Source organism: Corylus avellana, chromosome ca1 (assembly GCF_901000735.1).
Source record: "Corylus avellana chromosome ca1, CavTom2PMs-1.0".
In the NCBI taxonomy this organism is placed as follows: Eukaryota; Viridiplantae; Streptophyta; class Magnoliopsida; order Fagales; family Betulaceae; genus Corylus; species Corylus avellana.
In genome coordinates this window covers 47,109,751-47,137,013 of record NC_081541.1, presented here as the reverse complement: position 1 = coordinate 47,137,013, position 27,263 = coordinate 47,109,751, and the positions used below count along the sequence as shown (strand labels likewise).

The 27,263-nt window shown below is 38.7% G+C and overlaps 6 protein-coding genes across 8 annotated transcripts; 5 read left to right on the top strand and 1 right to left on the bottom strand.

Annotated features, from left to right (window-relative positions):
* Nucleotides 1-2,851: 2,851 nt before the first annotated feature.
* On the top strand, nt 2,852-5,139 carry LOC132167488 (uncharacterized). The gene is made up of 7 exons (XM_059578481.1): nt 2,852-2,988; nt 3,081-3,202; nt 3,316-3,368; nt 3,570-3,633; nt 3,719-3,761; nt 3,868-3,915; nt 4,799-5,139. Exons 1-7 carry the CDS (start codon nt 2,908-2,910, stop codon nt 4,961-4,963), a joined length of 576 nt encoding a protein of 191 aa, XP_059434464.1. The 5' UTR covers nt 2,852-2,907; the 3' UTR covers nt 4,964-5,139.
* Nucleotides 5,140-5,824: 685 nt separating this feature from the next.
* On the top strand, nt 5,825-9,028 carry LOC132167486 (probable inactive heme oxygenase 2, chloroplastic). 3 transcript variants are annotated; one of them, XR_009438683.1, is made up of 6 exons: nt 5,825-6,472; nt 6,614-6,837; nt 7,858-7,965; nt 8,065-8,196; nt 8,337-8,471; nt 8,659-9,028. XR_009438683.1 is itself a non-coding variant. In XM_059578480.1 (5 exons), the coding sequence occupies exons 1-4, from the start codon at nt 5,983-5,985 to the stop codon at nt 8,155-8,157; spliced, it is 915 nt and encodes a 304-aa protein (XP_059434463.1). In that variant the 5' UTR covers nt 5,825-5,982; the 3' UTR covers nt 8,158-8,196; nt 8,659-9,028. The 3 variants fall into 3 exon arrangements, 2 of the variants coding, with proteins under 2 accessions (XP_059434463.1, XP_059434462.1); XM_059578480.1 differs by lacking the exon at nt 8,337-8,471; XM_059578479.1 differs by having other exon boundaries at nt 8,337-9,028.
* Nucleotides 9,029-9,578: 550 nt separating this feature from the next.
* LOC132167497 (beta-hexosaminidase 2) lies at nt 9,579-12,635 on the bottom strand. The gene is made up of 2 exons (XM_059578492.1): nt 11,404-12,635; nt 9,579-10,778 (listed from the first exon to the last, which is right to left on the bottom strand). Exons 1-2 carry the CDS (start codon nt 12,167-12,169, stop codon nt 9,820-9,822), a joined length of 1,725 nt encoding a protein of 574 aa, XP_059434475.1. The 5' UTR covers nt 12,170-12,635; the 3' UTR covers nt 9,579-9,819.
* A 2,403-nt stretch (nt 12,636-15,038) lies between these two features.
* Nucleotides 15,039-17,269, top strand: LOC132190015 (hypothetical protein At1g04090). The gene is made up of 3 exons (XM_059604892.1): nt 15,039-15,408; nt 15,517-15,993; nt 16,064-17,269. Exons 1-3 carry the CDS (start codon nt 15,255-15,257, stop codon nt 17,158-17,160), a joined length of 1,728 nt encoding a protein of 575 aa, XP_059460875.1. The 5' UTR covers nt 15,039-15,254; the 3' UTR covers nt 17,161-17,269.
* A 1,924-nt stretch (nt 17,270-19,193) lies between these two features.
* On the top strand, nt 19,194-22,234 carry LOC132173818 (cation/H(+) antiporter 15-like). The gene is made up of 4 exons (XM_059585436.1): nt 19,194-19,415; nt 19,519-20,490; nt 20,683-21,394; nt 21,474-22,234. Exons 1-4 carry the CDS (start codon nt 19,194-19,196, stop codon nt 22,232-22,234), a joined length of 2,667 nt encoding a protein of 888 aa, XP_059441419.1.
* Nucleotides 22,235-24,006: 1,772 nt separating this feature from the next.
* Nucleotides 24,007-27,050, top strand: LOC132173810 (cation/H(+) antiporter 15-like). Its single transcript, XM_059585424.1, has 4 exons — nt 24,007-24,276; nt 24,380-25,354; nt 25,529-26,219; nt 26,320-27,050. The coding sequence occupies exons 1-4, from the start codon at nt 24,007-24,009 to the stop codon at nt 27,048-27,050; spliced, it is 2,667 nt and encodes an 888-aa protein (XP_059441407.1).
* The last annotated feature ends 213 nt before the right edge of the window (nt 27,051-27,263 follow it).

The following is a 27,263-nucleotide window of genomic DNA, read 5'->3' as shown; positions in this document are numbered from 1 at the left end:
TTTGTAAAATCGGCTGAAAGTTCAAAAGAGTAAATTGAAGTTTCCCCTTTATTTTATTTTATAGAATAAGTGTGTCAAGTGATATTTTTTAACATAATATAAAAAGTGAGGTATTAAATTTGAACCTTTAACTCTCCAGGTTGTCCTGTATTTTCAAAAAAAAAATATTTAACTTGAGTAAATAATAAAATTCATAAATTTTTATTTGCTTATCAACTCATGTTACAAAAGATACTTCTTTAGTCAGCTACTAATTAAAAGGACCATTAAAATTTCAGTACATTATAGTCTACTTAGTGGCGGATCTACACAGGGTTGGCCATATTGCTTGGGTTGGCTTATAGCCTCTCTTTGAAATTCTTTGTGAATTAGGGCAAGTTTCAAAAGAGTTCAAAGAGCTAAGGTTTTACTTAGACTACTATTTATTTGAGAAGAAATTGATGGGTCAGAGAAGAAATTGTTTATTTTTAAGTAAACCGTATTAAAGTATTATATTATTTTATATTAATCTCGTCCCTACATTCAAAATATCCTAGCTCCGCCATTGGACTCTACTTAGTTTTATTTTACCTTTTCATGTTATATTAGAGATGATCTTTAACGTGCTCAAGGGTAGAAAATGCCTTTCAAAAAAAAAAAAAAAAAAAAGTAGAAAGTGATGATTCTCATTACCCCTTTTCTTTTACGATAAAAGATAAAATACTGGGGCGTCTTGTCTTTCTTTTGGGAGCACAAGTTAAAAGTTTCAATTTATTTCCATATGTAAGGGTGGGCAAATTACTGACTACGACCGAACGGTTCGAAAATCGATATGAATTTTTTATACCAACATCAATTCGATTCAGTTAATCGGTATAAAATTATTTGTTTTGGTTGAAATATCTCATTGTTAGTCCTGGCCCGTTGTCGGTTCCTTTCGGAGTTTTGGCCTGTTGTCGACCATTCTGCATTCACCTGACATCCACCACTCAAAATACCCTCAAGGGTTACATTGTGCTTATTAACATTTTTTTTGTCTACAATACAAATGTTCCTATTTTATAGGATAATGTCTAAATACAATTATTGTAATCAAATTCCCTTGATTTGATTATAATCAACTCATAAATAGAGAATATTTGATATCAGCATAATTATGGAATATACGAAAAATATTATATATTTTTCGTATACTCTAACTGTTTCAGTTAACCGAACCATTCCTGCATAGTAAAACGGTGTCGTTTTGACTTTCTTTTTTTTTCTTTTTTTTTTCTCTTTTTTAAAGATGAGATCACACGGAGTGTCTGGAGAAATTTGGCGAGATTGTGGTGGATTGTTTGCTCAATGATCAAACCAAATGGCCATCCATGAACGAGGTAGTGTGGCACCTTGAACGAGGTAGTGTGGCACCTTGAGTTGGCATTACAAATGAAGGAGAGCGCTGACAATATCAGTCATTGTGGGGGAAATGAAGGGACCCCTCTTTCAAGAGTCGGTGAAAGGTGACTGACAACATGTTTAGGGTTAGTAGTGAAGTCATATATATCGAGTGCAAAAAGCATCCGTCTGAGCATGCATGATAGAAAATTTTGCTAATAAGGATTCTGATTGTTTGTTGCCTAGGACTGTGTGTTCTCTTAACGCATGGTTGCAAAAGGGCGATGAAAGAATGGTTAATTGCTAGCAAAAATAAATAAATTAATAAGTTGTACGTTTTATAACTGTTATTAGTGGTGATATTGTTAAAGATAATGTTCTTGCTTCAAATATTCGAGTTCAAAAGTTCGAATTATCAGACCAAACACATAATTCAAACTCAAAACATTTGATGACATTATCTTCTTATCTTTTTCAAATCTTCTTAAAATTAATGTGATTTTTAAAACCTATGAAATTGAGGGTAATTACATAATTTTATAAGTTTTAATGAAGGCAAAATTAAAATAGAGGGCATCAAAATTTCATGTGAGACGCACGTGAGATAATTTTCGTCTAATTAGACGGAAATTAGTAACGAAGGGTCTGAATTAAATTTTTTTGAAACATTAGAGGGTATATTGCCAATTTTAATTATTGAGATTCGAATTGAAAAACCCTTGAAACTTCGGAAGGGTAAAATAAATTTAACCCTAAAATTAATATGACTTTTAAAATTATTATTAAATTACTATCACAAATTTAATGATAATTTAAAAGTCACAATAATTTTGAGATAACAAAAGAGAGACGTAGGTCTTCCTTTTTGCATTACTTGTATTCAAGGAAGTGATGAGTCTTTAGGAACTTCACCTTCACCATAATACTTGTATTCAAGGAAGTGATCATCCGAAGTGCCAAAAAAATAAGATTTTTCTTTAAATTTGGTATATGTTAAACATTCGTCAAAGTCCTAACAAAGAAATAATAATAACAAGGACAAGTTCTGAACCCTGGTAAATATATTTACCAGATTTCAAGTTCATAAACAATAATAACAACGACAAGTTTTGAACCCTTATTTTTTTTTTTTAGTAACGACAGCTCCAAATATTAGTTAGAACTAACACATCAGCATTGCAGAATAATTATAATTTCTTATGATGAAATTATTTCTAAAAAAAATCACAAAATGAAAAATTAAGTTGAAATAAAAGATGAATCTCTTTATTTTCATTATCAATCTAGTTTGCTAAGATGGCAATAAAAAATAGCAATATAAACAATTGAAATTTCTCACAACCCCTCTCTAGACTCTAGGTGACTACGAGTTCAAACGCATATAGATGGAGTTTAAAGCATCCAAAACGATTTGTCGTTTTATCTACACTCTGTCACATGTTGTTTAGGTCCTCTTCCAACTTAAAACCCAGAACAAAACCTCAGCAAAACCCACATTTGTAGCGGTGAGTTCTACAATAACAAAACAGTGGCCGCAGCAAAGCAAATATGAGCAAGAGGCAAGGCCCGCCCAAGCACCAAAACAGTTTCGCTTGGAAACCCAACGCCGGCGTCAAGATCAACGAAACGGTATTGCCCTTTCTCTCGAAAGAAGAAACGGATTTTACTTATTCAAAAAGTGCTTTTCAAAATCAGTAGCTGAAGATAAATAGTTGTAACAGGAAGTTGGGGGAAAGCTCAGGCCGTACTCCGAGATTACGGGAGTGTGCCCCCGTTGTAAAGAACAGATCGACTGGAAACGCCGTTACGGAAAGTACAAGCGCCTTACCGAGCCTGCCAAATGGTATTTTTTTTTTTTCCTTTTTAATTTTTGTTGTTTTCTGTTTCTCAATTTTTTGAAGGACCGATTCAATTTCAATGGGCACTTGTTGATTTCGTTGTTGGATTGAATTACAGTCAGCGATGTTCGAAACGCGCCGTTCGTCAGGCGTACCATAATCTCTGTACCGGTACTTGGTTCCCGCTATTTCAATTCTTTGTGGTTCTGTTTGGTGTCATTGAAACCGTTTTCCCGCCAAACAGCAAAGAATTTTGGGTCGAAAGGCATATTTGAGAAAGTATTTTCTGTGAAACAAACAAATTGTGTTCCTTTTTCCTTTTTTGGCTGTTGGGTTTTGGTTGATTTTGGCATTGGGTTGTTTTGGACGTAGGTTGTGCTAAGGAGCAGGGTGTATGCGCAAAGTGTTGTTCCCGTGTGGATCGTATAGTCGGAAGGTTTTTGTTTGACAAGTTATTTCTTTGAGTTATGTATGAATTTTTTTCTTCTTTTTTTTTGAGTGCTTTTGGTTTTTTGTTGTAGAGATTCTTCGGAAGTAGAGGCTGAGCAAAAGTTGCTTGAGGAGGTTAGTTTCTTTTCGCTATCTTACAATTTGTATGCGGTTCTAAAAAGAAAGCTTGGATTTTTGCATTTTGGAAGCTAATTGATGGGTTTGTGTGATTTTGTTCTAGGCAGTCAAGAATGCTCGAGAAAGGGACCGAAGGTCTCTGCTACGTGCAGTAAGTTCTTTAAAGCAACTTTTCATCCATTTTCGTATTTTTATTAGTATAAAGATTTTATTTTCCCATCAGTTGTTTGTTATTAATTTCTTGTCTGATATATAGGGTAAGAACAGATACTTTATCCCATATTTATGAAGAATCTACCTTTTACTTATTCAAGAAGTCCTTATATCACCAACCTCTTATTGAGAAATAATTAACAATGTTGTAACTCATAATTTAGATCATATGCTTTAGTGTTTTCCAAGAGATTGTAATTGCCGCCATGCTCAAAGCTTAAATTGAATAATGTCTCTTTGTGTATGAAACTTCAAGATTCAAAATTTTCTTTGCAGTTGTTATGATAATTATATGCTTGTCTTGCTTGTAACCCGTCGAGAAATTAATTTTGGAAGTTTCAACCGTTTTGGTGTTAAACCATCCTCTTCCCTGGTATGCCAAGATTCACTTCCAGGAGGAGATGGACATCACATCATATGAATTTGGAATCAATAAGACAATAACATTACCTGTTATAAGCTCAACTACCAGCAAGTTTTGAATTTTATTGTGCAAATTGCATTGTGAATCCCTAGTTGATAAGGCGTTTGCCCTTAAATAACATACATCTCTTTACTGTGCATTTTATTCAGTTTCTACCTGTATCTCAGGTTCTGTAATCTTTCCCGGTTATTGTTCTATTAGTGGGTATTTCTAGTTTTTACCAAGTTGAGCATGTTTTGATGTGCACAGTTGGTGAACATATTATGGATTTAGATCCTTTATCATGTCTTGACAGGGTGAAACTAATCCAATAATAGTGCTTTTTGTACTTCATTGTTCTTTTTTGCCCGTTTTCTTCTGTAACATGTGGTATTATTTTCCTTTTATGTTGCTCCAGATGAACAAAGGTAAATCTAAAAGTTCGGAGAAAACACCAACCGACAAAGAAGACAAGGTTGGGGAGTTATTTCCCGCTGCATCACTTGAGGAATATGCTGAGCAAAGCAGGAATGATAATGGTGATGATGACGACAATGACGATGAGGACCTAATTTTGAGTTGAAGGATACGAACAATGTGTCAACAGATGCTTATAGCTTGTGGGATCTCTTCCATGTTCCAACATCTACTACGAAGATACTGATTAAATTACATTTCTTTTTTGAAGATGTGCTGAAATATCAAATTTGCCATAAATGGAGTCATTTTTTGTTAAGATTAAGAAGAATTTGTGACCTCTATTTTCTGTTTTTGCTTGTTGATCATTCTGTTACTGTGCCAAAGAATACACTTGCTAGTTGACAGAGCCTCGTATGGAGAAAGCAAATATCTAGCCTTCAAAGAGCTCAGAAGTTTCAATGGCATATGATTCTTTGGTAGGTTTGAAAAATGAAACATTGAAACTTTCACTACTATCACCTTCCTCATTACGTACTTTCAACTGATTCTTTGGTCTTAAGAGTTTTGGTTTCAAGAATAAGTGATTGCCCTTCTCTGACTTTGGTCTTATAATAGATGAAAGTTTACAAATGACACCCCATTTTAATGCAATAAAATATTCCTAACATAACTTTAGATGAGTGAAGAGATGTGGGTTTGAATTTGAAATAAGGTGTGTTCAAAGTTGAAAAATGTTGTCTTCAAATTTAAGAGTAGTATGGGAAGTTCAATTAACAAGTACCTTAATTTGTTTCTATAAATTACAGTTGAGTTATGTTGGAGGTAGAAGGTGGCAATAAAGATTGTGACAAATTGGTTTTAATTAAGGCATTCAGACAGATTGAGTTATGTTATGTTATTTATTTATTTTTTAATATGTCCATACAAGAGGGGGAATGAGAATTCGAACTAATGATTAATGATCACCGCTAAATGGTTCTGAACCGGTTTAATTTTTTTCCCCTTTGTACGCTGCTTTTTAATTTCTCAGTTTACTTCCTCTCACTCACCGCTACACACTCTCTCTCTTCGGAACGGAAAAATCTCTCTCGCCAGAACGGAACTCTCTCCTCATCTAGATCCACTGCCGTCGTCACTGTCGGAATCCACCGGACAACAACCCTCACTCTCTCCCCTAAAACGATGTCGTTGATGGGGACAACAACCCTGCGACATCCTCATCATCATCTTCTTGCACGGCTTTCAGTTCCAATTCCACTGTCGTTGAGAATTCCTGGGAACATGATGAATCAGTATAAGAGGAAGGAGATACGGAATGGAAGAGCCCTAATCCAGTGTTGCTCCGACTCTGCCACGGCGTCCACATCGTCTCCTTCTTCACCGGCTCCGGAGAATGCTCCACCGGTGATAAGGAGGAGGAAGAGGTACAGGAGGCAGTACCCGGGAGAGAGCAAAGGCATCACCGAGGAGATGAGGTTCGTTGCCATGAGACTCCGAAACGCTAACAACCAAGACCCATCCAGTGAAGACGATAAGGAAGAGGAGGGTAACGATGATGTTGGTGGAGTGATGTGGCAGCCCATCATGGACGGGTTCCTCAAGTACTTAGTTGATAGCAAGCTCGTATTCAACACTGTGGAGCGCATTGTCGACGAATCCAACCACGTTGCCTGTGAGTAGAGTTAGTTTCATCCTAACTATTATTCTCAAATTAAATTAAATTATTATTATTATTATTATTATTATTTGGATAAGTAATGATTTAACAAATCTATCTATAATGAGATAATGTTGATTTATGATTTTGGTCCAGATGCCTATTTCAGAAAAACCGGATTGGAACGATCAGAAGGTCTTGGGAAAGATCTAGAGTGGCTTAGCCAACAGGGTTTTGTAATTCCAAAACCTGGCAGTCCGGGAGTTTCTTATGCCAAGTATTTGGAGGAGCTTGCAGAGAAGAGTGCCCCGTTGTTCCTGTGCCATTTCTACAATATATATTTTGCACATGTAGCAGGAGGTCAAGTCATAGCAAGACAGGTGTGTTTGAATTTGTGTTCTTACCCCCATGGTTTGACAATTTGGATGTCATGTTGGATAGATACTTGTGCAATTTCTTTATCTCACCTTATTGGAACTTTATAATCGCTTTGCTGAGTATTCTTTATACTGTGTATTTTATAAAATCATATCTTACAATTAATTCAATGAAATGTGATGAAAGTAGTATCTATTTCTTTCTCTGTGCGATGCTCACAACTACATCTGAATGTCAAGTTCAGGAAATTCTTTTTGAGAATTGTGCTCATAATTTGTGTTATTGAAAATAGGAATTGGTTATAAGGAAGTTGCCTTCTTTTCGGCATAAGGCAAAAGAAAGTTGGAAAACTAAATCATATCGAACAAATGGTGGCACAGAACCACAAGCTTCTCCATATTAAAGAATGAATCTGTTGAATCTTTACCATGTGCGTATATCTTTTTGAATGTGTGGGCGTTGCGTTTGAGTCGGTGGAGGGATTATGATTAATTTCAAGAAGACCGAAAAACAAATAATTATGTGGAAGTAGTAAGTTAAGATGGGAGACACAACTTTAGATGACATGGTGGTTGAAAAGGTAGAAAGTGGAATTCATTGGCTGTGAACCAGAAACTGTACCCCAATAATTAAAATATGGTATGGAAAATGATTATATTATATGCTTTGGATGGGGTTGTGCTCCTCATCTATCTAGTGTAGATTCAAGTTTAAAGTTGTCAATGGGTTTAATTTCTTTATGGACACGAGCACACACATATTCATTCTCTTGTGCATATGTTTGTTATTTTTGCATTACTTCTATCTCAAATGACAAGTCCTTTATTGACTCCTATGCACTTGCTTAACATTTGGGCAAAGTGCATTTTTTTGGTTTGATGATCCTTGATGGGTGGATAGTCTGCTTGAAAATTTCCTATTTGGCTTCGTGAAGCAAAGTTAAATATTTTGAAATGGCTATGTTTCCCTAGCATGTGAATTAATTAATTTTTTTTGTTCTCTTGTTGATTTGTTGTATTTAGGCTTCTGAGAAGCTCTTAGAAGGAAGGGAATTGGAGTTTTACAGATGGGAAGGGGATGTGCCAGAGTTGATGAAAGATGTTCGTGAGAAGCTCAACATGCTTGGAGAGGTTAATACATGTGGTTTCATGTCTAATTGGTTTGCGTTGGCTTTTGCTGGAAGATTTCTTCATACTTATCAATTGGATGTTTGAAATGCTTTGATGCAGCACTGGATACGTGATGAGAAAAACAAATGCCTAAAAGAAACCACAAAGTCATTTCGGTTTTTGGGCCAAATTGTCCGCTTGATCATCTTATGAAGTCATCTAAAATTTACAGTTGGGATAGTTTGTTAAAAGGTAAAGTCCCAGCTTTCTTTTTACAGTTCATCATTCAATGGAATGGATGTGTTGCTTATGATTTCAATGACTTTCCTCGTCCTTTATTACCTTAATCCTTTTCTTATCAGCTTGATAACCTTGCTAATTTATCCCATCAGAAAGGCATACTGGATTGGATGTTTGATATGCAGGTGGCTCCCAAAGTACATGAACGCTTCCTCTCAATGGCCCCCCCATGTAGACTACCAAGACAATTCTTTTTGATATTCAAATTTAGTAGCTAATGTAGACCTGTGAGTTCTCAGTTACAATTAAGCTTCTGAAAATTGTTAACAATATTTTGTCTAATGGACAAAGGGACTATTGACTACACCAAACACGTGACTCACTGATACATGCCCCAACGAAGCCTATCAAAATATTGTTATCGTTAAAAACAAGAACAAAATATAAAACAAATTTGTTGTTTTGGTTTGTCAGGGACGAGCAATCACCTGGAGCTGTCGGAGAAGATGAACTTGAGAGTGGCCGAAGAGCACAAAGGCTTCGGCGACGTGGCTTCCGAGCTGAGAGTGATTGCGGAGCAGTTGAAGTCAAAGAGCGGTAGCTTCAAGCCTTCAACTAGTATGTCCAGAAGATCGATGACATAGAGAAACAAGCCACCGACTTTGAAGCTGACATCCCAAATGCTTTATAACCATGTGTCTTTGTTGGAATCCAAAGTGCAATCCCTGTACCAACACCCTCCCACTTCGTCAAAGAGTTAACTCATTGCTCAATGGGATTGTTTGTTTGCTTCATCTTTGCTATTTAGTAGATTAATTTTTTAGATTTGTGGTTTGGTTCCTTTGCTTTTGCCTGGGAGAGGAAATTTGATCATGGAGAGCACATCTGAATAACTGAATATGCAACTTTAAGCTTAGAAATTGTCTTAAGAAGCCTTTAAGGAAACAACAAAGGTATAAAAAACAGATTCTTGTTAGGAAGCGAAATCGGAAAAAGTGCGACGATTTTAAAATGTGCGGTAAGGAAAGGTAGAGTAAGAGCCTGTGTTGGGATTGTGTTTGAGAAATAGAGCTTTTAGGTTAAAAAGAGTTTTTGGGCAAAAGCTTCATTTTTAAGTTTTTATCAAAAGTGCGTTTTGACCATTTTTAGGCTTTTAGGACCCTTAAAAGAGCTTTTAATTTTTTTACCAAACGAGTACTTTTTTCTTCAAATGGACTTTTTGAGTGTTAAAAGCAATTTTAGACCCTTCAAACGCAATCTCAAACATGCCTCAAGTAATTAAGATAGTCCCCCTCTTCACACCACATCAAGTCTCACAATTAACACATCATGCATTCATTGCTTATTTTACTTGGGGATAACACTTGAACAATAAAAGCTTGATAATAGTCCACATTCCACAATGCATTCTGTTCTTCGAATTATACAAAAAAACATTAGATAAGTGAGTCAACCAGGGACATTGCTCTCCTTCAAACATCTTGTAACCACGGTCTGTTGTACCAAAAATATCATTTGATGAGATTGTTATCAATTGAAGAAATACAATGTTACCATATGGAATTGGGAGTTCCTTGTTAACGTACAAGAAAGATGACAAGGTGTTAAGAAAAAAGAAGAAGAAGAAGGAAATAACTAGCTAACAAAGGGTTGAACTGTGTTGCACATGCCAGGGTTCCTAACGCACCAAAGTGGCTGAAGGGGTTCAGCTCTAATACCTCTTCGCACCATTCTATACCTCCACTCGTTCAACCTGTCCATTGCCTCCGCATACCTCTTCAATCCTGTCTGATCATCCCGGTTACCAGACCACAGTGTCTCTGCCATTGCTGAAGCTCTCGGCCAAATTCTTGCATCTAAAACCGTAGGGTCAGCTTGCTCGGACCACAGTGCCACCTCCCCACCTAACACCAGCTTGGCTTCCTCCTCGCTCAACCCATATGTTATATCGTAGTTATATATGGTTTGCCATGTTTTGAAAGGTCCACACCATGAGCCACCATTTCCTGAGTTATCTCCTTCTTGTTCATCAAATTGACTGTCATTCCCTAGAAAGCCACCGTGCCCACAATCGAGATAATAGAAATCAGAGGATGACACTATGGCCCGGTATCCAGAAGAAACAATCCGTTTGGTATTATTATGGCCATTGTTCCATGTTTGTAAGATGACATGCTCTCTGGGAAGAGCTGTAGTTGGCACCTTGACATTGTCATCCAACAGAACATCTTCCCAATACACCACGGTTCGGTTAAGGGATAGAATATAAGGGAGAGTTGAGTTGACAAACATCTCAAGGAGCTGACTCAGAGTTCCGCCATTTGATAGGAAGGATTGGATGGTTGGATCGGCTTTCCAACAACCGGGGATGATCTCATCTGATCCAGAGTGGAAGAATGGCTCTGGGAATAAGGTGGTCACGTCGTTAATGACTCTTTTCAGCACTTGGTAGGTCATGGGGTTCAAGGGGTTCAGATGGCCAGTTCCAGGTTCAGAGGCAAGCCGGTCTTTCCACTTGCTTCCTGCTGGCCACCAGAACATGTTTGCACATGTCACAATCTCGGGGTAGGCTTCCGCCCATGATCCCGTATGGCCTGCAATCGAGTGAAAAATCTTATCTTTTTTTAATTCTTGTACTCCTTCCATTAACTACAACAGGAGATTGAGACAAATATTGTAACGTACCAAATCAAATTCTACAACAGGATTAAGTTTGGAGTCACTGAAATAGTTGGCCATTCAGGAGCCTAAGTAGATGTTTGATGTTGTAATTGTATCAGTTGATATGATTATAATATGCAAATAGAAGTTTTATGTAAAAAACAGAGTGAGACGAATATGATGATAATATAATAATATATACAAAAGCACAGGAACCCATGGTATCCTAACACCATTAACACCACAAGACCAGAGCTTTGACTTTGGTAGAGCCCTTTCCCCCTATGATTTGGGAAATTGCTGCAATTTATCAAGATGGAAAGATTCAGGATTAAATGGTGATTCATCTTGTCCTTTTTCAGTTCTCTCTCTTTCTCTGTTTTTTCTAGACAAACTTCAGCAAACCCCAAAAGCCTAAGAATTTCTTTAATTGTTCGTTTCCTTGTAATTGGGTCCTACAATTATTTGCCCACCCACATATGTATATATAAAATCAGTAATAAGATAAGGAGAGCAAAGTAAAGCAAAGCAAAAGAGCAGCAGAGAATGAAAACCCACCAGGCGAGTCGATCTCTGGAAGAACCCTAACCCCGTGCTCCAAACCAAACTGCACAATCCTGGTGACATCATCGGGAGAGTACTGCATATGAGGGCCGTAAGAGCCCTTAGCCGCCAGATCAGGCTCCGACGGCACCACCAGCGGGAACGAGTGCGAATCGGTGATGTGCCAATGGAACAGGTTTAGCTTGTTGGCACTCATCGCCCCGATCGTCCTCACTATGTCCTCCACAGGGTAGTAATTCCTAGAAGTATCCAACAGAATCCCCCGGTGCGCAAAGAGTGGAGCGTCCCAAACGTAGACCCCAACTGCCACGCGTGAAGGGTCGCCCCAAACGAGCTGCGAGAACGTCTCGAGGCCTCTCATGGCGCCCCACACGGTCTCAGCCGTCAGGTTGGCTGGCCCTGATAGGGGAATTGCGAGAGTGTAGGACTCGTTGACTCCATGGTGGAGTGGGGCTGCGAGGTCGGAGACTGCGACGAAAAGGGTCTGCAAGGGATCGTAGGAGGGCGTGAGATTGACGGAGGGGGTGACAAGGGGAGAGTGGTGCTCGGTGTGGACGAGGTGGAGGTAGCGTTTGACGGCTGCGGAGAGGTGTGTGTGGTTGGGAGCAGCGATGGTGAAGGCGGGGGAGAGAAGCGTGGCCTGGGGTGTGGGCCATGAAAAGGTACGCGGTTTTGGCCACACCCACACGTTTGTTTCGGATGAGATTGGGATGACCAAGAACCAGAATGCTGCACATATAATGAGTAGCATTGATTGCATTTTGATCAGACTACCCAGACCCAGACCCAGAGCTTTTGAGTGACTAAACGAAAGAAGAAGAAGAAGAAGCGGTTTGTCTGGTCTTCTTGTCGTTTGCTTGGTTTATGCAATTTCTCCAACCACCGTGTTTGGAATGTTAAATTGCTACGTTGACTGCAGAAAGAAACCTTTCAGTGATTGGGCGTGGATCCGCATGAACTCACAATTCATTAATCGAATTGTTGGTTGGGATCTCAATCTCGTGCATTTTAAATTGGCCTGACAGGTAGTAATCTCTTATTTTGTCAGAAATTTGAGAAGCCCAATAAGAAATTTCAATCAGAAAGCTTTTTGTTTGCTTATTATTTGGAAGTTTGCTTTTGGGGCACTAGTGAAAGACCCTTTTCTTGGCCTGCCGGCCGGAAGTTACAATGACAATTAAACTCTATTCTTAAAAACCCAACTCTGGTCACAGTCACCTTACCACTTCCTACAGGCCAGGGTTCATAAGAAGAAACCAAGCTTTATGGCATGTCCTCACAAGAAAGGAGGAGGATTCGAACTAGTACCTTCGCTTTATTAGGGCGTGGTCCCAATTGATTAAGTTATCTCTTAGGGACGCTTTAGCTATATTGTTATATATGATTATATGTTTTTTCTAATTTTTATTCGTCGTGCACAGATTAGCCCTTACGGTAGACTAATGCTATACATATCTCTTTATTATTCTTTTTAAAGTTTAATGTAATCTCTTATAAAATTTGAAAATAGAGATTAGTTTTTTTGGTTGGAGAATGGTATTAATACATGAGTTTAATAAGGATGAGGATGGAGTGATGTATATCATTACTTTGAAGAGCATGCCCCTTGCCATAGTGGAGTAACCATATTCATCATCCCCATCTTTCATTCCCAAATCTTAATTAGTGTGTAGTCCTCATAGCATTTGGTGCGTGGAGAATGGAGATTAGTTTTTTAGTTGTGAAAACAACACCATATGCTTTGAGAAAATGAAAAGTGATGAATACAATTATTCCGTTCTTCCGAGCAAAATATATCTTAATGAATCAGAATTGAAACTCAGAACTAGACTATATGTACATATAATAAAGCTATACAATACATATGATTGATTGGGAAAATTAGGAAGGGATATGGACGACAAATAACAACGATTATAAGATGAAATCTTGTCCTAATAATTTCCACTTGGTTTCATGGCTCAAGTCACAACCAAACCAATAGGTATTTAATAATTTTTTTTTTTTGAGAAAAATAAAAAAATTAGTCTATGAACATCTTTAAAGAATCAATCTTTATACTATGAATTTTATAAAATAGATTCATGTGGTTGCTTTTGTATATAAATAATCATTCCATTAACATTTCTAAGGAAAGTTAATACCAAGTGACCACTTCAACGCATCAAAACTAATAATATACTGACATGAGTGGATCAGTCCATGTCAGTATCACACACGGTTGCCAAATCAATAAATTGATAACACATTGATCATATTTGATAGGTCATGGGGCTTAAGTTGCCCGACACCTGTTTGAATAGGTAAAACTCGCTTATGCTCTCACATATTTATTGCACACACACAGGGGTGTTGCATCAAATAAGGATCCAAGCAACTCTAAATATATAACACTGTCATGATTAATAAATATCTAAACCACATTAGACTAGGAAAATGAAAGAGATCCTCCCATTCACTCCAACCATCACAATTATTCTTTGATGTGGCAATGGGACGTAGCGCTGTCACCTCAATCCAAAAAAAAAAAAAAAAATTGCCCAACTTATGTCGTGGGGCGGTCGATTACTCCAACCAAACCTTTGGAGAAGCTCACCATTCTTTGAGCACAAATGATCTATTGGTTGCGACCACCATATCGGGTGGTGGTTGGGGGTGGCACCAACCAAAAGATGGGAGGAAAATATTTTCGACTAATGGGGCATTGTCATCTCAAGTAATAAGGGAGTCAAAATAAAATTAAAGTATTTGTAGCATTACTTATTATACCATCATGCAGTATTTTCGAAACAAAGTTACATCCTTAGTATTTGCATTATTAGTAACAACATTACATCCTTTACCTATCAACCATCCCCATGTTCATTCTGACTCTATTCACAGTGCTCGTTTGATTTAGCCTCTAAATTTAATTTAATTTTAATGAAATATTCCCTCCAAATTGAACTTTTTACCTCTTCAAAAGTCTTTCTTTAAAAAAAAAAAAGAGTCCCTACACTTGAAGGTCTAGTCCCGCCCCTATAATTGTATGGATTAAGCCTTTGTCACATGGCACTAATGCCATCTACAGGAAATGCATGGTCCCAAGGACAGAGACATATTTGCCAAAACAGTTATGACCCATGAGCAGCCGGTGGTACCACCTTATTTTGCTTGCATAGAAGAAGTCAGATTAGTACTAGTCATATTTAGGAAGGAAGCAAAGCAGGGGAAGCAAGGTAAGAATTTCCTTGTAGTATACGGCTTCAATTTCCCAGTTATTGCACATTTTAAACGCATCCACGAGGGAAATATGAACTGCCATGATTTTGGAGGCTTTTGCAATGCCCTTATCTTCCTTGTAGGCAAATAATCTTTCCTTGTCGGCAATAATCTTCCGCCCTCTACAAAACAAAGCTACTGCAATTGTCCCCTGCCTACCTTCTCACGTTGTACTTTTCATCGTATTCTACACATAAAGATATGTTTTGAATGTAGATGAATATTAAGGAACTTTCCAACCAAATCCATAGGATGCTTTGAAACAGATTCATGATCACCAATAATCTTTCTCTGTTCATAATTGGGTTGACGGGAAAAGAAAGCAAGCAGCTATTACTAATGAAGAAAAGCAACTTAGTGTAAAAGTGAAGTTTGGGAGCATTTATATTAATACAACCAACAGGCTTTCTTGCACGACACATGCATCCTAAAGCAACCCCTTTTATTCCCACTCTCTTATCGCATGTTGTCTAATTTTCAACCATTCAGAAACAGAATATGCTTCTTGCCCCCAACCACTTTATTCTGCCTGTGGCGCCAGTTTATACATATTCATTGCAGTAGCCTTGGTGGATTGTTTGTTTATGTTCAATCTTTCTCTCAAGGTCTCAGCATTAATGGGGAATTGTCTTACCCTTCCATCTGCAGCAGCCAAGATTAATCTGTCCAAGAAGAGCAAGGCTCTGCCCATTGAAACCATGTTCAAGCTCCCCTCTCCAATACCAGTTTGGCCAAAGGGTATTATAACTAATAATTAAGTACCTCTCTCTACTCTCAACAAGATCACTGTATTTTGGTGATGATAACTTTGTTTTAGTATTGGCTAAATTTTTGGTGTTGCTATAGGTGATGGATTTGCAAGTGGAATCATCGATCTGGGAGGATTACAAGTGTGTCAGATATCATCTTTAAACAGAGTTTGGGCAACCCATGAAGGTGGCCCCGATGACCTTGGTGCTACTTTTTTCGAACCCTCACGGGTGCCTGAAGGCTTCTTTATGCTGGGCTGCTACAGCCAACCCAACAACACGCCCTTCTTCGGATGGGTTCTTGTAGGGAAAGATGGTGGCTCTGGCTCAGGTTCAGGCTCAGGTGGAGCTCTAAAGAAGCCACTTGATTACACTCTTATTTGGAGCAGTGAGTCTTTGAAAATCAAGCAAGATGGCAATGGCTACGTGTGGTTGCCAATACCCCCTGATGGCTACAAAGCCATAGGCCACATTGTCACAAACTCCCCTCAAAAGCCGTCTCCAGATAAAATCATGTGCGTTCGATCTGACCTCACCGACCAGTCTGATGCTGACTCGTGGATCTGGAGTCCAGGTAATGCCTGTTACTTCAATTTCTAATGAAATTTATTAGTTTTTATTGACAATAATTGATAATTTAATAGGTAAAGCGAGCGATGCAAATGGGTTCAACGTGTATAGTGTGAGACCCAGCACAAGGGGGACCAAAGCTTTGGGTGTATCAGTGGGTACTTTTGTGGCCCAAATTGGTGGGGTGGCCTCTCCTCTGTCTATAGCTTGTTTGAAGAACACCAAGTCCAGTTTATCTTGTATGCCAAATCTAAAGCAGATTGAGGCACTAATTCAAGCCTACTCTCCATGGGTGTACTTCCATGGGGATGACGAGTACCTTCCTTCTTCAGTGAACTGGTTTTTTGGGAATGGTGCAGTATTATACAAGAAGGGTGAAGAGTCAAAACCTGTTTCAATAGAACCCAATGGCTTGAACCTTCCCCAGGGTGGCCCAAACGACGGTGCCTATTGGTTGGACCTGCCTGTGGATGAAGGGGCCAAAGAGAGAGTCAAGAAAGGAGATTTAGGGAACACCCAGGTTTATGTACATGTGAAACCCATGATGGGTGCAACATTCACAGATATAGCCATATGGATCTTCTATCCATTCAATGGGCCTGCCAGGGCTAAGGTTGAGTTTGTCAATGTCCCATTAGGGAAGATAGGTGAACATGTGGGTGATTGGGAGCATGTGACCTTAAGAATAAGCAATTTCAATGGGGAGCTGAGAAGGGTTTACTTTTCAGAACACAGTGGGGGAACATGGGTGGACGCCTCGGAGCTTGAGTTTCAGAATGCTAACAAAGCTGTGGCCTATGCATCCTTGCATGGACATGCTTTCTATGCAAAGCCAGGACTTGTTCTGCAAGGGAGTGGGGGAATAGGAATAAGGAACGATACTGAAAAGAGTAAGATTTTGATGGATACTGGGGTGAGTTTTTCATTGGTCTCAGCAGAGTATTTGGGGTCAGCTATTACTGAGCCACCTTGGCTGAACTATAACAGGGAATGGGGTCCAAAAATTACTTATGACACAGCGGCGGAGTTTAAAAAGGTGGAGAAAGCATTGCCTGGACCCCTTAAATCTGCTTTTGAGAGATTTGTCAAGAGCCTACCAGATGAAGTACTGGGGGAGGAAGGGCCTACAGGTCCCAAGATGAAGAACAATTGGAGTGGAGATGAATCATGAAGTTTAAAAGCTTTACTTCTTTTATGTTTTCTTTGTCTGCTTTTGTAACTCAAGTTGTGGATATATATACATATATCATGATTTATGTGTAGAGATTGGGATTTGGGAACTGTATGCATTTGTTACCTATTTTCATAAATTTTGTTGTTCAGATTGCGAGTCCAGTTAATTCAGACAACAAATATATGAAAGTTAACGTACCCAAACAAATTTCTCATGGTAGCATCCATCTTTCTAGCAATTGGAGACTGAATGTTCTATAGTAAAGCCTTTTGAGATCCTTGAGGCCATTTCTTTGTAGACCTTTCAAGTTGGACCTACACCTACACATCAGTTTTCCATATTTGTACAGGCCAATGTCATGTCATTTATATGTCGAATGTGAGTAATGTTAGAAGTTATTTTTGTGTCAATTCAGAAATGATGTGCCTCTTAAAATCATAATTAAGCTTGTGATTGATCATTATTGAATTTTGATCAAATTGTAATTTTAAAAGCTACATCGTTTTTAAAAGAACACAAAATGAATTTGTAAAATTACTCGTAGAATGTTAATGACATATATATTTGAAACCCTTTGATAAGAACAAAACAACTTGTGGTGGCAGCTAGGGGTGAAAATGCGGATACGGATGTGGAAAATAACAATATCCACATCCGTATCCGCAAAATGTGGATAATGTTTTTTGATATCTGCATCTGCATCATGCGATTACTATCCACATCCGCGCGGTTAATGCGGATAATAAATGTGGATATTAACTGCTATTTGCATTTGAGGTAATGAGTGATTAGACATTGAAATTGTAATTTAGTAATTATTGCTTCTAGTAAAAAAAAAAAAAAACATTATTTATAGTTAAACACTATTATTCATATCACACTTTCTAATCATTTTGCCTATAAATTTTCATCACATACATTATCTAATATTTAGCTTCTAGTAAATCTATAGTTTTTGGAAAGGGCTTCTAGTAAATCTAATATTTAGCTTCTAGTAAATCTATAGTTGGTAACAAGAAAAAACATTTAAAGGAATGTTAAAAGAGTTTTCTAAAAGTGAAATCCAACATTATCCAACATTACAAGTCTAGCAAATATAAGAAACATAAATTACAAATCCGACTAACATAAATTAATATATATATATATATATATATATATATATATAAAAAGGAATGCATATGCGGATAATATCTGCATATGCATACCCTAAAACCACTATTCACATCCGCATTTGCGGATATTAGTTTTTGCTATCAACATTTGCATATGCGGATAGCGGATAGCAGATAAGTGCGGATAGTGGACACGGGCGGTAATTATCGGGCCCATTTTCACCCCTAGTGGCAACATCTTCTAATATTTTTAGAATAATTTTAGGACATTTACAATTATTTCTAATTAAATTATTTAAAAATGATAACATTTCAATATTTACCATCTTTAGAGTATTTTTAATTTTTCTTTAATTTACTGTATTCCCTTAAGTTGTAGGTTTGGGATAGCAAAAATTTAAACAATTTGACTAACAATTATTATAATTAATTTTAAGATTAATACGAAAAAAAAGAAATTAAAATATAGAATATGAATCGACAGCTAGCTAAAGATACAAAGGGCAGGATTAAATCAAGTTGGCATTTTATTTAATTTTTCTAGAGAAGTTAGTTAGTTTAAAGAATTTGGTTATATAAAGGCAAGAACCCAGCAAATCCCCCAATGCATGGCCAAAAGGAAAGACAACCAAAACAGAGAGATGCCACCCAAATTAAGCGGACAACCATACAATACAAACTTTCAACACAGCTAATCAAGAGGGTCCCCTCTCTCTCTCTCTCTCATCATCTTCACTAATATAATCAATTCAAAACACAAAAACACTCATTGAGAGGTCTCTCGTCGGAGAGGGCCCCCTGACTTCCACCGCAACCGTGCTCATAATTGCCAAAGGGAAGGGAAGAAGGGTGCATATATATACACATAAGAATTAAGAAGGTAGCTCTTAATTATAAACAAAAATTGGTGTCAAAATGGCGAAAGATGAGTGGATAGTAATCGAAACAATAGATAAGTTCGAGGCATGTTACAGGAAAAACATAACCGGAAGCAGAGGCCTATGGCGAGCTGAAAACGCCTTGATTGCTTCTCTCCCTCAATTCATCCTCCAACTATTCCTCATCATTCTTATCATTCGCATTGTCGCGCTCCTCCTAAAGCCTTTGCGTCAACCTCGTATAATGGCTGAGATTCTTGTAAGTGTACATCTTCTTGTCTAATATTACCTCATCACTTTTAATGTTAATTAATAACATTCTTTTTTTGTTGCCATATAATTATATATATATATGCATGCAGGGTGGTGTGATACTGGGGCGTTCTGGATTGGGAGCCTCAATGTTGTTTCTATCTTATGTGTTTCCTTTAAAGAGCCTTGTTGCATTAGAGACGATTGCAAACTTGAGCGTGGTTTACTACATGTTCCTTGTGGGCCTAGAGACGGACGTTAGCCTAATACTACGTGCTGGGAAGAAGGCCTACAGTGTGGCCTTCGCCGGTATTATAATTTCATTTCCTGTTGGGTACGGCCTGTTTCAATTTCTCCGACCACATCCAAACATCCCAGGGAGCGGTCTTTTCTGGGCCGCCGGTCTGGCCTGCACCAACTTCCAAGAGCTGGCTCGAATCCTTGCAGAAGTGAAGCTTCTCCGGTCCAAGGTGGGACGGACGGCCTTGACTGCATCCATGATCAGCGACTTGTCGTGTTGGGTTTTCCTGGTGCTTACACAGGCGGTGCTGGAGAAGGGAAGGGAGATTGCACTGGGCTCCACCTTGGGGTTCATGCTTTTCCTTGTGTTTGCGGTGCATCCAGCTCTAAAATGGGTGATTAACCGGATATCAAAAGAAGACAACTTCAATGAGTTCCACGTTTGCTGTGTTCTGACAGGGGTAATCCTTTGTGGATTCATCTCGGATGCATGCGGCGCACACTCCATTGCTGGGGCTTTCATGTTGGGAGTAATCATGCCTAAAGGGGAGCTTAAAGATATACTAATTGAGAAGGTGGAGGACTTTGTGTCCGGGTTCATGATGCCTCTCTTCTTCATAATTATTGGGATCAGAACCAATATTTCAGAAATTGCCTATGGTATCAGTTTCGGACGCACCTTGCTAATAATACTCTTAGCTTGCTTACCCAAGCTTTTGAGCACTTGGCTCATTTCTCTATTTTTCAGAATGTCAACTCTCGACGCTCTGGCTCTTGGCCTACTTATGTCCACCAAAGGCTTATTAGCTTTTATTATTCTTAACTCAGGACGGACTAAAAAGGTAATTAATTAGCTTCCTCATCATTTAATGTAATGGGATGGATGACGGTAGCTTACTCATGGCTTATTTTAGACGCTTAGATGAGATTGATAGTTGGCTGAGATTTATGAATTTGTCTCCTTTAATTTATTTATATATTGTCAAATTAATGAATTGATGTAATTATTGTTGCATGCATATCTATATATATAGGCTTTGGACAACCAAACGTTTTCAATCTTGGTGGTGACATTCTGGTTGATGACGCTTGTGATAGGGCCCATCTTGACATGCATTTACAAGCGCACAAGGCATGGCAGGCAAAGCAAGCGCAGGAACATACAAAGTGCAAGGCAAGACAGCGAGTTTCTAATCCTTGCATGCGTTCATTCCATGCGCAATGTATCCGGAATCATCACCCTCATCCAGGCTTCCATTGCCAATCAACTATCCCCGGTCTCTATCTTCGTTGTCCATCTAGTCGAACTCGCTGGCCGAGCTTCATCCATGCTCATTGTGCACGACACCTATGGCATGTTTTCAGACAAGATTAATGGTAATAGTACTACTAGTACTAGTACTAATAGTACTGCTGCGCGCACAAGGGCTCATCCCGACAGCGTTTTGGGTGCCTTTAAGAGCTTGGAAACCAAAGGCAATAATGGTGTCACCGTCCACCCTCTCACCGCCATGTCCGCTTATGACTCAATGCACGAAGACATTTGTAGCCTTGCCGAGGACAAGCGTGTGCTCCTCATACTCCTTCCCTTCCACAAACAACCCACCATCGATGGTGGAATGGAAGATTCCAACCCTGTCTTGAGAGGAGTCAACCAAAACGTGTTGGCAAATGCATCATGCTCAGTTGGTATCTTTGTGGACCGTGGACTCAGCACATCAGCGACGAGCCGGGAGTCCAACCATGGTAACTAGTTCAACAACTGAAATATTTAATTAAAATGATAAATTTAATCATTTAATAATACTGCTCCTATATTTAACAGGTAACAATATTGGACTGCACTTCGCCATGCTCTTCATTGGGGGCCGGGACGACCGTGAGGCATTGGCTTATGCATGGAGGCTGCTAGGGAACACATCTATGAGGTTAGACATTATACGATTTGTTCTAGGTGATGACCATTTGAACCCAATAGATCACAACCACCAAGGAGACCACAACGACGACAAGGAAGAGATTTTAGCAACCCCAAAGGACAATGACAAAGAAAAGCAGCTGGATGATGAGTACATCGCGGACTTCATTCAAAGTTCGAGTAGCAACCCCTCGATTAGATATATAGAGAAGGTGGCGAATAATGGGGAAGAAACTCTAAAAGTGATATCTAATTTGGAGCACGAATATGATCTATACATAGTAGGAAGAAGGGAAGGAATGGTGTCACCATTGACATCGGGTTTGACTGAGTGGAGTGACTTCCCGGAGCTTGGAGCTTTAGGGGACACATTGGTGTCTTCCAGCTTTTCATCAGATGTATCGGTCCTCATAATACAACAAGAAGTTGGTGGTGATGGTGGCGGTGGTACTATTCGTGGTGGCGGTGGCATTGGAGGTGGTGGAGAAAGAGGAGGAGGAGGAGGAGAGGAAACGGAAAACAATGAACGTGAGCACACTGGAAAACTTAAGGAGCAATTTGGGCACATGACATGGGAGCCACCTCCAAAGGATAACACGGATAAGGAACCCTTTGTGCACCGTCCAGAGGGCGATTATGATCATCATGAGGACGACGATGATTTTTGACTTTCAATGTTATGTATTGCAAATATCTTATTGAGAAATTAATGGTATGGGTACTAATTCTTTTACTAAAAGAGGCTTACTAAATTGACGTGTAATTCACTCATTGTACAAAAACAAAACAATTAATTAAGAGAAATATTGTAACGAGTACTAATGAATAAGCTACACATTAGTTTAGTAAGCCTATACATGTTAGTAAAAGAGTTAGTACTGTACCCCTAATATTTCTCAAAATTAATATCTAATTTATACCCATTTGTATATTTAATTTATTATAAAAATAAACTGATCATATTATAAGATTATAAAAGTGAGCATAAATAATGTAAAAAAAATAAAAAAAATAAAAAATGCTAAGTAAAAGATGATCTAAATGACACGCATATATTGTAAATACAAAAGATTGCATATGTTTTTGTTCTTAATCTACTAATATAGTAAGGCAAATAATTAATATACTTGATATTTAAAATGTATTTGTTTATCTTGCTTATGTGCCATTGATTAATATCAAATGTAAATCCAAAATACAGCAATTTTCACTCTACTCCAAGTGAGAAAATAAAATTATTCATCTTAATTCATTTGGTTTGGTGGATCATGAAGAGAAGTCGTATTATTGCTGAAAAAGTATGAAATCATATATTGCTGATTTATATAGATATATTATTGACGTCTCTTGTATTGTTTCTCTTGACAATGTGAAACTTCATTGAAATTCCATGGACGTAGTCATAAGTGGTGAACCACGTAAATCTCTGTCCGCGCGCACGCCTTGCTATTAATATATTTTAATTTGTTATGATGTTTCTAAAAATACCAAATCATATATTGTTGAAAAAGTATATATATATATATATATATATATATAGATATTATAATATTGGAAAATGTAAGAATGTGAGAATAAGTTGCAGATAGAATTAACTTCACAACTGTTCCAAACGGTGAAAATAGCCAATCAACAAAATATAACCAAAAAAAAAATCTAACGAACTTGTAATAGAGTGTTGATAGAGTGGACGGACGTGAACGTCGGCTACGGAAGCGTGGTGATACTTGCAATTGATTCGTAAGTATATATCTTTCTGCATATGAAAGTTGATTGCTGGTACGTTGGTTAGGACTTAGGATAGCATACAAAGAGAAACAGAAATACTTTTTGTTCGTTTAAATACTCTCGATCGTTTCGGAAAATGGAATGACAATTACCACTAAAAATAGTCGAAATTTGAGAAATTCAACAAAGTCATTATAACAAACAGAGAAAAAAGAAAAAGAAAAAGAAAAAAAGACGACATTTATTTTCGGGCCATTGAATAGTTACAGTTTGGACACGTACCCTCAAATCAGTCATCCCGATAACTTGTAAACTATTTTTGTTTTGTTTTGTTTTGTTTCTTTTTTTAAGAATATCTATCTAGAATATTAATCGAGACCTAATTAAAGACACGTAGGCCAGTATCTAACCAACATCACATTAATTGTCTTTATCTAGAGAAGTTAGTTAGTATAGAGAAGAAGAACCAAATTAAAAGAGAGGAATGCCACCCAAATTCAGCGGACAACCAAACATTAAAAGTTTTCAACACAATCGATTCTCTCTCATCATCAAAACCTGATCTTTTCTATCTTTTTGTTTTTCTCAAAAGGTCTCCGGCCGGAGAGGACCTGAGTGGTGGTGTTCATTGCCTAAGGAAATTAAGAAGAGTGCATTTGTGTGTCTATATACATAATTAATTATTGTTATATATATCTATTAATCAATCAAAATGGGCGGCGGTCTCAACGACAGCAAGCATCAGTGGATAGTATCCTACGCGAGCAAGGATCAGTGGATAGTATCCTACACAATAGAAAAGCTGGAGGTATGTTACAAGAAAAACATAACTGGAAGCAGAGGGTTGTGGCGGGCTGAAAACGCATTGGTGAATACTCTTCCTCAATTCGTCCTCCAACTATTCCTCATCATTCTTGTCATTCGCATAATTGCGTTTGTGCTAAAGCCTTTGCGCCAACCTCGTATAGTGGCTGAGATTCTCGTAAGTGCATGCATACGTACGTACAGCTAGCATACATATATGTTATATATTGTTATAACCTGATGATGATCATGATTGAATATTAATTTGTTTTAATACGTAGGGTGGTGTGATCCTTGGGTCATCTGCATTGGGAGCCACACCATTGTTTCGTTCCCATGTGTTCCCGTTAAGGAGCGTTGTGCCATTAGACACTGTGGCAAACTTGAGCGTGGTTTACTACATGTTCCTAGTGGGCCTAGAGACGGACATTAGCATAATACTACGCGCTGGGAAGAAGGCCTACACCGTGGCACTCGCCGGTATTCTATTTTCATTGCCTACTGGCTACGCCTTGTTTCACCATCTTCGACCTAAGCCAAGCATCCCAGGGGGTGATCTCTTCTGGGCAACCGCTCTCGCTTGCACAAACTTCCAAGAGCTGGCTCGAATCCTTGCAGATGCGAAGCTTCTTCGGTCCAAGATGGGAAGGACGGCGTTGACTTCATCCCTCATCACCGACTTGTCGTGTTGGGTTCTTCTGGTGCTGGTACAGGCAGTGCTTGAGAAGGGAAGGTATATTGCACTCGCCTCCACCATCGGCTTCACCCTTTTCCTTTTGTTTGCAGTGCGTCCAGGCCTCAAATGGGTGATTCACCGGATATCCAAAGAAGACAACGTGCACAATGAGTTCCACGTGTGCTGGGTTCTGACAGGTGTTATCCTATGTGGATTCATTTCGGACGCTTGCGGCGCACACTCCATTTCAGGGGCTTTCATGCTGGGAGTTATCATGCCTAAAGGGGAGCTTAAAGATACGCTAATTGAGAGGGTGGAAGACTTTGTGTCCGGCTTCATGATGCCCCTCTTCTATGTAGTTGTTGGGTTCAGAACTAATTTTCAAGAGATCGTCTATGGCATCAGTCTCGGACACGCCTTGCTAATAATAGGCTTAGCTTGCGCACCTAAGATTTTGAGCACTTGCCTCGTTTCTTTCTTCTTCAAAATCTCACCTCCTGACGCTCTGGCTCTTGGACTACTTATGTCCACCAAAGGTTTATTGTCTTTCATTGTTCTTAACTCGGGACGGACTAGAAAGGTACGTGGTTAATTACCTTAATTATATACATGCGCCTACTATTATTTATTTATTTCAAAAATTACATTTCGGATTGATATTTCTTAGAATTTTCTTTAAATTTGAGATTTTTAAATTCATAAATTTTACCCGTTCATCTCATCTAAGCGTCTAAAATAAGTAATGTTACTGCAGTCTTTGGACGCCCAAACGTTTACAATGATGGTGGTGGCATTTTGGCTGATGACAGTTGTGATAGGCCCTATCCTTGCATTCACTTACAAGCGCACAAGGCATGGTAGGCAATATTACAAGCGCAGGAACATACAAAGCGCAAAGCAAGACACCGATTTTCAAATCCTGGCATGCCTTCATTCCATTCGTAATGTATCCGGAATCATCACCCTCCTCCAGGCTTCCATTGCTACTCAACTAATATCCCCTCTTTCTATCTTCGTCGTCCACCTAGTTGAACTCACCGGCCGCGCTTCATCCATGCTCATTGTGCACGACACCTACGACAAGTCTTCTTCAGACAAGAAGCCTACTACTGTTACTCGCACAAGAACCCATTCCGAGAACGTTTTGGGTCCCTTTGAAAGCTTGGAAAGCAAAGCCAATGGCGTCTTCGTCCACCCTCTCACCGCCATGTCCGCTTATGACTCTATGCACGAAGACATTTGCAGCCTTGCGGAGGACAAGCGTGTCCTCCTCATTATCCTTCCCTTCCACAAACAACCCACCATCGACGGCGGAATGGAGGATTCCAACCCTGCTCTTAGAGGAGTCAACCAACACGTGTTGGCAAATGCACCGTGCTCAGTTGCTATCTTTGTGGACCGTGGACTCAGCACGTCGTCGTCGGCCAGCAAAGATTCCACCCATGGTAATATTTAATTAATTATTATTTATCCCAAAAATTTGAGCGGATAAAAATACTTAAATTGAAATAATAATATTTAATAATTTAATTAATACTTTAACAGGTAACATTGGACAATGCTTTGCCATGCTCTTCATTGGCGGCCCGGATGACCGCGAGGCATTAGCTTATGCGTGGAGGTTGTCGGGGAACCCAACAGTGAGGTTAGACGTAGTGCGGTTTGTTGTGGGTGATGAGCAATTGAACCCAACAAATCAAAACGACCAAGGAGAAGACGACGATAAGGAAGAGATTTTAGCAAGCCCAAAGAAGAGTGACAAAGAAAAGCAGTGGGACGATGAGTACATAGCGGAGTTTAGGCAAAGTTGGAGTAGCAACCCTTGTATTACATATTTGGAGAGGGTGGCGAATAATGGGGAAGAAACTCTGAAAACGATACATAATTTAAATAATGAATACGATCTATACATAATAGGAAGAAGGGAAGGAATGGTGTCACCATTGACATCAGGTTTGACGGAGTGGAGTGACTTACCAGAGCTTGGAGCTTTAGGGGACTCATTGGTGTCTTCCAGCTTTTCATCAAATGTATCGGTCCTCATAGTGCAGCAACATGGTGGTGGTGGGAGTACTAGTCGTGGCGGTGGCAGTGGTAGTGGTGGAGGAGGAGGAGGTCAGGAAACGGGGAATGCTGAACATGAGCACGCTGCAGGTCATCTTAAGGTGCAATTTGGGCACATGACATGGCAGCCACCGTTGAAGGGTAACGCTGATAAGCAACCCTTTGTGAATCCTGCACGTGGCAATTATCATGAGGATGACAGTGATTTTTGACTTTCAATGTTATTAATTTATTGCACATATTTTATAACATTTTAAGTAATTTTCAATGTTATTTGTTGCACGCATAATGTTAATTAGTTTTATGTGATTATTGAAAATGTAGATCATTGGAAAAGAAATGTTTGTTTGCCATGCATATAATAGAAGAGGCTTGTGGTTATTTTTCAGTTTTAATTAGATTCTAATTGTTATTAATTTGAAGAC

Coding starts and splice junctions, on each gene's coding strand:
- LOC132167486 (XM_059578480.1), top strand. CDS start 5,983: ATGTCGTTGATGGGGACAACAACCCTGCGACATCCTCATCATCATCTT. Junction 6,473..6,613: donor CGAATCCAACCACGTTGCCT/GTGAGTAGAGTT, acceptor ATTTTGGTCCAG/ATGCCTATTTCAGAAAAACC. Junction 6,838..7,857: donor GTCAAGTCATAGCAAGACAG/GTGTGTTTGAAT, acceptor TGTTGTATTTAG/GCTTCTGAGAAGCTCTTAGA.
- LOC132190015 (XM_059604892.1), top strand. CDS start 15,255: ATGTTCAATCTTTCTCTCAAGGTCTCAGCATTAATGGGGAATTGTCTT. Junction 15,409..15,516: donor AATACCAGTTTGGCCAAAGG/GTATTATAACTA, acceptor GTGTTGCTATAG/GTGATGGATTTGCAAGTGGA. Junction 15,994..16,063: donor CTCGTGGATCTGGAGTCCAG/GTAATGCCTGTT, acceptor ATAATTTAATAG/GTAAAGCGAGCGATGCAAAT.
- LOC132167488 (XM_059578481.1), top strand. CDS start 2,908: ATGAGCAAGAGGCAAGGCCCGCCCAAGCACCAAAACAGTTTCGCTTGG. Junction 2,989..3,080: donor GCGTCAAGATCAACGAAACG/GTATTGCCCTTT, acceptor TAGTTGTAACAG/GAAGTTGGGGGAAAGCTCAG. Junction 3,916..4,798: donor GAAGGTCTCTGCTACGTGCA/GTAAGTTCTTTA, acceptor ATGTTGCTCCAG/ATGAACAAAGGTAAATCTAA.
- LOC132173810 (XM_059585424.1), top strand. CDS start 24,007: ATGGGCGGCGGTCTCAACGACAGCAAGCATCAGTGGATAGTATCCTAC. Junction 24,277..24,379: donor GTATAGTGGCTGAGATTCTC/GTAAGTGCATGC, acceptor TTTAATACGTAG/GGTGGTGTGATCCTTGGGTC. Junction 25,355..25,528: donor ACTCGGGACGGACTAGAAAG/GTACGTGGTTAA, acceptor ATGTTACTGCAG/TCTTTGGACGCCCAAACGTT.
- LOC132167497 (XM_059578492.1), bottom strand. CDS start 12,169: ATGCAATCAATGCTACTCATTATATGTGCAGCATTCTGGTTCTTGGTC. Junction 10,779..11,403: donor TCCAGAGATCGACTCGCCTG/GTGGGTTTTCAT, acceptor ACTCGATTGCAG/GCCATACGGGATCATGGGCG.
- LOC132173818 (XM_059585436.1), top strand. CDS start 19,194: ATGGCGAAAGATGAGTGGATAGTAATCGAAACAATAGATAAGTTCGAG. Junction 20,491..20,682: donor ACTCAGGACGGACTAAAAAG/GTAATTAATTAG, acceptor CTATATATATAG/GCTTTGGACAACCAAACGTT. Junction 21,395..21,473: donor GAGCCGGGAGTCCAACCATG/GTAACTAGTTCA, acceptor TATATTTAACAG/GTAACAATATTGGACTGCAC.